The 10,055-nt window shown below is 26.4% G+C and overlaps 1 protein-coding gene across 2 annotated transcripts; it reads right to left on the bottom strand.

Moving 5' to 3' along the window:
• Nucleotides 1–4,049: 4,049 nt before the first annotated feature.
• Nucleotides 4,050–9,345, bottom strand: LOC137818736 (UMP-CMP kinase 3). Of its 2 annotated transcripts, XM_068622316.1 has the most exons (10): nt 9,044–9,345; nt 8,047–8,096; nt 7,725–7,776; nt 6,876–6,993; nt 6,620–6,776; nt 6,437–6,517; nt 6,250–6,357; nt 6,077–6,148; nt 4,976–5,020; nt 4,050–4,241 (listed from the first exon to the last, which is right to left on the bottom strand). In XM_068622316.1, exons 2-9 carry the CDS (start codon nt 8,071–8,073, stop codon nt 5,012–5,014), a joined length of 624 nt encoding a protein of 207 aa, XP_068478417.1. In that variant the 5' UTR covers nt 8,074–8,096; nt 9,044–9,345; the 3' UTR covers nt 4,050–4,241; nt 4,976–5,011. The 2 variants fall into 2 exon arrangements, with proteins under 2 accessions (XP_068478417.1, XP_068478416.1); XM_068622315.2 differs by lacking the exons at nt 4,050–4,241; nt 4,976–5,020 and having other exon boundaries at nt 5,867–6,148; nt 9,044–9,313.
• Nucleotides 9,346–10,055: the final 710 nt, after the last annotated feature.

Below are 10,055 nucleotides of genomic sequence, written 5' to 3'. Positions count from 1 at the left end.
TGTTTTTTATTTTGAAATGGATGATTCGGAAAAACTTCTGATTATAGAATCAGAAGGTATTTATGGATTGAAAATACCTTTTCTATTCTATAATCCATAATGAATTTATTTAAAAAAATATATTTTAAATTATGAAATTCATAAGGTATTTTTAGATTATGAAATCTAGAAGATATTTTTAGATTATAAAATCTAGAAAGTATTTTCAGATCTAAAAATACTTTCCATAGTCTATAATTCATAATTTATTTTTCTAAAGAAAAAAATTTCAAATTGTAGAATATATTAGGTATTTCTGGATTAGGAATACCTTTTAATTATACTATTTAAAAGATATAAATAAAAAATAAAAATTATTTTCAGACTGTAAGATACAAAATAGTCTTTTGATCTTACCTGAAAATGCAAAGAGAAGTTACGGAGTTGTAGGAAGAAATAGTCTATCATTCAGAACCAATAGAAAGGACTATTAACAAAGCTGATAATTAGGTATGAGTATAGAGCTCTTAGAAAGACAGTTGTATTAAATTTTTGATTTGATTGATTTAGATATAAATATATATAATAAAAAATAAATTTATAATTAAATAATATAAAAAATATAAAAATAATAATATTAAGAGTTATAATGTCATTTAGGTTCAGTTTGTATCTGACTATTCACTTAGATTGGAAAGCGTAGAAATGTCTCATTTGTTTCTACAGATTTGAACGGACTGAAAAGAGATGATTTGTGGGAGAGTGTCAAAAATCATCTTCCGTGTCAAGAGAAGAAAAACGATGAAACATTACAACATTTAAATAACATTGTTGAAAAGTTAAAACTATCCTTAACTATTATTTTATACACATGTAAAAATTATGAAATATTAATAATATATTTAAAACTTAAAATAGGAATAATAATAAAATTATAAATAATAATAATAACTAAAATAATAATAATAATAAATATAAATTACATACTTAATAATAATTAAAATTAATTTTTATTTTTTATTTGAATTGATTTTATGAAAATATTTTTTTTATATATTTATAAAATTTTAATTAACTAAAATTTATAAAAAATATCTCATATTTATTATTTCAATATTTTTTAAGTAAAGGGTAAATTTGTAAACTTACATTTTACATATTAAAAAAATACAAATATTTTTACAATCATCATATCACTCACAAACTTCAATAAACTTTTCTCGCAAATCCACTCTAATATACTCTAGTCCAAATAACTTTACTTTCCTCTCAAATCATTCAAAATCTATTCCGTCAAATACTCTCCCTAATCCAAACAGAAACTTAAAGTTGTATTCACGTTATGTTTACTTTCCGTGAAAGATGTCTGCCAAAAAAATTGGTTGAATTTGTGAACAACCAATACTTTTGAAAATTTGAGAGTCTGGTCCCGAATTACAACTTCGTGATAAAGGAGACTTCACTGTGTCCGCATTCTTCGCTTCGTATTTAACGTGAGACGTGTCTTTTAACCTTTTCTATCTTTTTCTCTCTTTTAACCCCATCGTCACATTTATTATTATTTTAAGTTTTCATCAGAGTAAAGTTAGAGATTAATTATTACATATTATTTGTTCATATGTAAGGTAAAAGCTATGTACTAAAGGAAAAGAAACTGGCCAATATTATCTTCTGACTTAGAAACAACTAATGACTTTTCATGAAAATTAGAAATTAAAATAAAGATTAAGTTAAAAATTTTAAAAAATAAAAAATTTAAGTATAGGAAAATAAAAAATCATAATTTTAAGTAAAGATGATGTTATAATTTTTCTATAATTAATACTTATTAATGATAAATCTTCTCAATTCTTTGATAAATCAAAGTTTTAAAAGCAATAAGTATTAATGAACGTCAATTCAAATTATATTTACTTTCGAGTGAATAAGAAATTCTATTCTACCTTTTTATAATTTTTGAATTTTATTTAAATAAAAAATTCAAATTCTTACCTTTTTTTTTTATAAAAATAACAGTCTATTTATTTATCATCTATCCCACCCATCCCAAAAAAATGTATTAAAAAAAATCAAATACATATATTTAATTTTTGTGGATGATTAATGATCTATGAATTTTTTTTTCAAATTTTAATATATCTCATATTAATCCAAACTTATCCAAATAATATTTTTTAAAATTTATAGTTTTAAAAAGAATTAATATTTAAATTTGATTTACAATGTTAATTTTAATTCTTTTAAAAAATATATTTTTGGATGAATTAAATATTTATTCATGAAAATTGTTAATGGATGAAATGAAATTGTATTAAATATATTTTATTTTTAATTAAATTTTCAGTAAATTAAAATAGATTCAGTCCATTATAATTAAAAAAAAATCATGTTGTCGGATTTTATCGGATTGGAGTGACTTAACAAGTAATATGATGTTATCTCATTATTTAGAATTTTAATTTACATATTTATTTTAAATAGTCTATATGTTAATTATTAATTATATTTTGGTTTCAACATGAAAAATATAATTTGTGTAAAATTAATTTAATTAGTTATAAAATATAATATCAAATAACAATGAATTAATATAAAAAAATATATGATGCTATTATGACATTTTAAAATTTCATTAAATTAAAGTCAATGATAATCTTTTACATACTGGCATGATTTTATTTATTTATGTATTTATTCTTCGAAAATTAAAAGCATCCCTCTTCATAACTTACAAAAAAGGAAATATTTTTTTCTATAATTCATGAAAGTAAGGCAAATTCTTCCTACACCCAACCCAACCCTTTTGAACCTCCACCCTAACCATTTTTAAATTTTCAAAAATACCCTTCATTCTGGAAATAAAAATCTAGAATTGGAAAAAAATTGTATTATAGAAAAACATTGTGTTCAGGAAATTAAAACCCAGAATAGAATACAAAAATCAAAAGTACATTCTGAAAAAATAACTCTTGAATGCAAAAAATACGTTTGAGAAATTTTTTTTGAAAGGGTACGAAATGTATTATTTTATAAAAATAAGATGTAAGTTCAAATTTGATAAAATGTAGGAAGTAATTGTCTAAAACTAAAATGGTACGGCTGGACTGGGAGGCTGACTAACATTTCCTAATTCCATCTAAGTTGTTTCTTCCTACACCTTCATAACTTCTTATAACACCCTATATTTTTTAAAATACCAAAAATACCTATTATTCTATTAATATGTTTTTATTTAATTAATATGTTTTCTTTCTGGAATGAATAATTAAAAAAAAAATCAAATTATAGAATCTGAGATATTTCAGAATTACAGCATAATCTGGAATATAAATATCTTCGGAATTATACGATATAAATTATAAAATTTGAGATGTCTAAATAAATAAATAAAAAATAACTATAAAATTCAGAATAATTTTTAAGGATAAAATAGTCTTTTATCTGACCTATGGAGTGTCAGGATAAGTTATAGAAGTGCGGGTTTTAATAGATATTTTAATATAGACTAATGACATTTAAAAATTAAAATTCATTTATTATATAAAAGGTTGATAAATATTTAAAATTATAATTTCAACATAGGACGAGGGATGGGAAACATAGATATACAAAACTAAATAAATGATTCCTTACTTAAACAAAATATTATACATTTTTAAATGATTAAAATACTTACACATTTCTTAAATTTTAATTTCTATATTTAAAGAATATTTAGATCCTTGTAAAAAATAAATTATCCTTAAAAAAAATTGTCCGCGAAAACCTAAAGTTTTTGGGTGAAGAAATATAGTTCGATTTCGTATTTCGATTTTGTAAGAATACTTAAAAAATTTAGATTTCAATTAAAATTAAAAGTTGGTAGTAATAGTCTTAAATCATCATAAACTTGATGTAGATGAAAATTTTGCTTTTAAAGAAAAAAAGTCACTTGAAATATTAAATGGCATTTTAAGTTATTGACTTTAAAGATTCTGTGCATGCAAGCAGGTGTATTAGCAGATGCTCTTGAGGTTTCATCTTGGAGAATGCAATTTTAGTGTGTTGTATTTCCCAGTGATAGAAAAATATATATAAAGAGTACACATTCTATTGGCAGAAATAATCCCATACAATTCTTTATTGCAAATTCAATGAATGACAACAAGCTATTATAACAATAGAATAACAGAGGTAAAACCCTCAGGTATAAACTACAATTTTCTATTTTAATTAATAACAAAATGTGAGACAACAGATCAAGCAACCAATACTCATATGACCTGGAAAATAACAAGATACACAATAAATCAGCATCTATTCACATGTAATAATGATAAATGATATCCATATGCTATTCATTGGGGAATAAAGGATGCAAATATGGAAAAACTCTATTATTCAACGTATGAAACGAATAAAATATCAAACACAGATCCTTTTGGTTACTCTTAAATATCTAATACCATTAATTTTGTGCAGATGCGTTAATTGAAAAAAGTTTCTGCAATATCATCACTTCCACAAAAAGGTTGTTGTTATCGAGTATGAATTTAAAGATTTTTTGAGTAAAAAATTCTAAGTTTAATAGGAATGGAAAGAGAGGTAACAAAAGAAAAACCAAACAAGCGGAAACTGATCCATCCAATAATATGCCAAAATTACAGGCTACAACTTGGATGATTCCAATGAGAATATTCTTGACTTTTCATCATTAACCAAACGACATGAAGAATATTTAAAAAAGCATTACAAAAGATGGTTGATCGTGTATCCGAAAAGCAAATCCAACAAGAATTGATTCGTTACCACTTGGAAGAATGATATAACATGCAATCAGTTTTAAAATGCTAAACATAAAAAAGAAAAAAAAAAAACTTCTAAACTTCAATCTACTGAGTGAATTTGATTACTTCCACACGTTAGATTCGTGATCATGTCATGAAGACAAATATGGTACAGTACAATGCATCAATAAAAAAAAATGCTTATATATCATTCATGATGAAACATTTACCTCCAAATTTCCACCATGGACTCAAGGTTAACATGCTCATTCAGCCTGCAAATAACACAGATGAACATCAACTCCCATAAAATATTGCAGTTCAAATAGCATGTTACTTTTCATGAAAAAAAATAATAATCATTTGTCTCTAGTGAAAAGTTGACCATTTATAATTTAGAGTTACTCTTTGAACTTCTCACTCGTCTAACAAGTGAAAAATAGAAGGATCACATGCAATGTACATTTTTATTTGTACTTGTCTTAATTGAGGTTGCAATTTAAGTTTCAAAAGCTTTTCTTCTCAAGTATCCTTTCTTTATGAAACCAGTAAGTAGTCTGGTAGAAAAGTTAACATCTACTACAAGCTTCTAACGGTCGCAACTTTGCTATTCTCGATACATAAATGTGCAGAGACTAGGCTTCATATAATTGTTACAATAGTTGATTCAAAGAGTAGTCTAATAAAAAAAGTTTATCTACCTTGAGGGTTTAAGAATGTTTGATGATTAAGGCTTCATGTTTCTTAAACGTACAATAGTAGTTTGCCATTAAAGAATGTTCTAGATAGTTAATAATTTTTTTTTTGTCTTGTATTTATATTAAAAGCATATGTGAGAGCCAGCAACTGATTCTTAAAAGTTTTCATGAAGGCCCAGCAAGCACAGCTTACCGAATTCATATTTGTGTCCAATTGAGAATTATGTTAATATGTCTATTTGAATGGCACACATCTTTAGATAATATTTTCATTCATGTTGTCTATATCTTTATTTATTCGGAAAAGAATATATCAACCCTATCATTAATTTATACTAAAACAAATAAAATTGATAATGAAAAAACAGGGCAGTCAAAGTATTATTTAAATATTTATAGTTTTACAACATTTGCAATATAGAATTAACATCATAATAATGTATATAAAATTAAACTTCTTAAAATATTCATGCAAGACAGGAGTCTATCAGTAGCGAAATTATAGTATACAACATACTATATTATCAAGAGACATATACATTAGGGAAGACAATGATTCCCAAATTTTGTCTTTGATACAAAACGGAACTTATACATATAAAGTCTTGACATAAGATGAACATAGTGATTTACCTTCTCAGTCTTGGGAGCAAAGATTCCTTTGACTGTCTCAAATACCTCTTCAACAGGTCTTGCAGCATCAATCTACGAAAGAAAAAATTGGGTGATAAAAATTTGTGTGATGTCCCTACCAAAGAAACCAAGAAACTTTATGAAACTATGGTAGAAGCACAACTATAAATTACCTTGCGAACTTTTCCCTTTGCATCATAATAATTAATCACGGGAAGACTAGACTCCAAGAAAACCTTAAACCGCTTCCTTATCGTTTCAATATTGTCATCTTCTCGACCCTTTATAATTAAGAAATGGTCTTCAGTAATAGCACAAGGAAATACAAATAATTAAAACAAAACAAAAATAAACCTCAACCTGGTTCCTACTAAGAAGTCGCCTCTCCATCTCTTCCTCAGGGCAATCAAAATATAGGACAAAAGCTGGCTCTATTCCTGTCTGCAAAGCCATAATGCATTTTGGAAATCAAAGTTAGTACACCATTATCAATATCGGAATAGTTCAATTTTTATTTCTTTTCAATTTTAGTATCTCAATTACCACTTTCTCAAATGCTGCACGGTTTTCCTCATTGCGGGGAAAACCATCAATAAGAAATTTGTCATTGCCATTTTCCTGCATTGCTTTTTGTAAGAGCTTAATTGTTACCTCAGAGGGAACAATTTTCCCTTCTTTAATCATATTCTGAATCATTGTACTGCCAAACAAATGAAATGAACGAGCAGTTAATGGTAAATGATATAAGACTATTTAAGCCCAACAATATATTAACATAAAGAATATAACGTGTACCCACCCATTCTCAGAACCAGATTTGATTTCTGCACGCAGAAGATCCCCAGCACTGAGGTGAGTAAACCCAAAATTTTCAACAATATTTGCACATTGGGTACCCTTTCCACTGCCTGGGCCACCTATACCATTATCAGATCAATAACCAAGTTAGAAGTCAGACAAAAATTCACAGTAAATTCCAATGAACACATTAGACATAAATGATAAATAAATTCACTCTTAAAAAGGAAACGGAACATAACAACAAAATAAGCCCTTAAATTAGTGATTGCAATTAATTTATAAATACTCAGAATCAATGTATTCACTATAGTTTACGAGTATTTGTATGTTTTTTATTTTTTGATTGGAACAAGTATATGTATGTTATTTCTTTCAAATTTTTCTTAACAAAAAAATAATAATGTCATTGGTCTAATTTCTTGTCTAAATGGTAAACAGATTTCATCTGAGAAACTAAAAAACAATTAAACCTGCAGATTCAGGATTTGCATTATAACTCGTGCAAGTAAACTAAAGCAAGAAAGAAAAGAATTTCAAGGGATTAAAAAAACCTTTTCAGTAGATATTCACAACAATATCTTTTCAAAAGACCAAACTCGTACTAATTAGTGGAATACAGGGAAGAAATATAACATGAAATTCACAACTTTATCTTTTCAAAAGACCAAACTCTTACTAATGAGTGGAACACAGGGAAGATATATAACATGAAATTACTAAGCAAGGGTCAAGGGTCATCTTCAACAATTTGAAACAAAGTCCATGCACCAGAATTTGATTGAAAAGTTCTTTTAGAGGGAATATACTATGGAGATGCTTAACTTGAATGAAATTGATAACAGCTTACCTAACACAAAAACAACTGTAGGATTTTTCTCTAGGAGGCCTCCATTTGCATCCTACAATGAATGATTAAAAATAGTCTAAATATACACTTCATTAAAAAAAAAAAATCAGCAACAGAACAAAAGGCTATAAAACTAAGCTTAAAGCTTATATTGGTTTTATAGAACAAAAAGAAAACTATGTTTTGCTGGATATAGTACCAACATTTCACAATCAAGGAAAAACATTTTCAATATTCAAACCTTCACAAATGTACTTTAATATGATTTAAAAAATAACAAGATAAAATACAAAACAAATTCTAGAAGTGAATCCATGAATACCTTTTTTGCAGATTCAACACTTCCCATTAGTAGCACCTAGATGTGTTTATCTATAAAAAAATGTCAAGTACAAATGAGTCAAATAGAAGTGATCTAAGTCACACAAAAAAAAAACGTGTCTTACAATACAGGTATCCATTTAGTATCATTAGTCATTAACATAATTGCTTTTCAGTAGATATCATCTACTAATTCAAGCACAGTTTAAAAAGAATAATTGACATAATTTAATTTTGCTAATTTCGTGTAAAAATAAACTTTTTCCTAATGTGTACTTTGTTGTAACTTGTTCAACGATTAAGAAAACCGTTAGAAATAGAATGATTTTAGAATAATATATAATATACATAAAACAGTTAACATATAATTATAATTTAGTATAGTTTAATAATTTTTTATTATGTCTGAATCATACTCGATAGGTAATAGAAAACTTTAAAAACATATCTGATCCATAAAATTATAGGATACTTCTGCTTGAATTAAAACATATAAGAGTGAATTGATCTTATAATGCATTTACATATGATACTCTAAATCCTCACATCCTTAAATAATTTATCTGTTCAACAGATCAATCCTTCAAATTTTCGTTAAGCCTATCACTCAATTTCATGCAGCGTAACCGGCATCAAAATTTAGATCTAACTAAAACAAGCCAAAACCACATCTCAGAAGCTAACTAAACAACTAGCCTAGCCATTACATCAACAACAAAATGAACATCAGAAAACTGAAAATAAGTTCACGAGACGCCGAATCGATTACAATTCAGATGAATTCTCGTTCCATTTCAACAAAACGCTCGGATTCGGTAACGGAATCGGACAATGCGCGAGCGCGCGAGTGGAGAGACTCGAGAAATTACAGAAGTGAGAAGAGGCGCAGATCGGAGATCGGCGCGGACAGATCTCGGCGAGATTCAAATAGATCTCGAGAGAACGAAAGGTAAGGAGGCGAATAGAAAATTCAAAACGAGATTCGAGTTAGGTCGTACCTTTCAAGAGGGAGAATGAGAAACAGAACGAGAGAACGATAAACAGAAGAATTCACCAGGGGAATTGTGATGGTTGTGTGATATTTATAGAGTTGGGAGAAGGAAGAGAAACGAAACGGAGGTGAATTTTTTTTTATTCTTTTTTTTTTAGAAAGAAAAAGAGAGAAGTGAAGCTGACGAAGGAGGAAGAAGGTCGTTTTTAATAGTCAGTAGGGGCAAAATAGGAAAGGTGTGTTTGCGTGATTGTAACGGCTACCATCATGATTTCCCAGAAGGAGGGTGGCGAGATTCTTGTATTAACTACCATGTACTCTCCTTCTCAAAAATAAATATTATATTTCCTTCTTACAAAAACCTTGATTCACTCATATTATTAAAAAGTTCTAATTGATTTAGTAGAAAATTAAACTTTAATAATTTTAGTATTAAAAAATCACATATTACTATCACTATATATAAAAAAAATAGTTAAGATCATATAAATCTAAATACTTATATCAAATTTTTCAATACTTAATAATTATTTATTTTAATTTACGATGGTAAATTCTTATTTATTTAAATATTCGATATATATATATAACTAGTATTTTTTAACAAATATTACTAAAAACGATAATAATCCATTTTAATTCAATAAAATTAGCATTGAGACTTGGTATAAACATACTGTCCAAAAGGATTTAACTTATATATTAATGCTTAATTGTTGAACAATTAAAAGAAAAATAAATAAGTGATTTTAGTTTTATTATTCGGATAAAGTGTATCAACATATATATATATATATTAATATTTAAAAATATTGATAAATTCATAAAGAAAATCTGGTTTCTCTTAACTATAAAAAATGTGAATTATTTAAAAATTTTATTTTCTTAAGTCAATATTGAAAAGAAATTTTTCTATTTTTTATACTTTGGAATGATGATTAATAAAAGCTAAAGAGAATTATAGTCTCTTATGGATATTAGTGTTATTATATTATATTTAGTTTAATATCTCTCAAAAC

The sequence above is a fragment of the Phaseolus vulgaris genome, chromosome 10, assembly GCF_051622355.1.
Source record: "Phaseolus vulgaris cultivar YP4 chromosome 10, ASM5162235v1, whole genome shotgun sequence".
NCBI classification, from domain to species: Eukaryota; Viridiplantae; Streptophyta; class Magnoliopsida; order Fabales; family Fabaceae; genus Phaseolus; species Phaseolus vulgaris.
The sequence above is the reverse complement of the archived record's forward strand: the minus strand, read 5'-3'. Positions and strand labels throughout refer to the sequence as shown.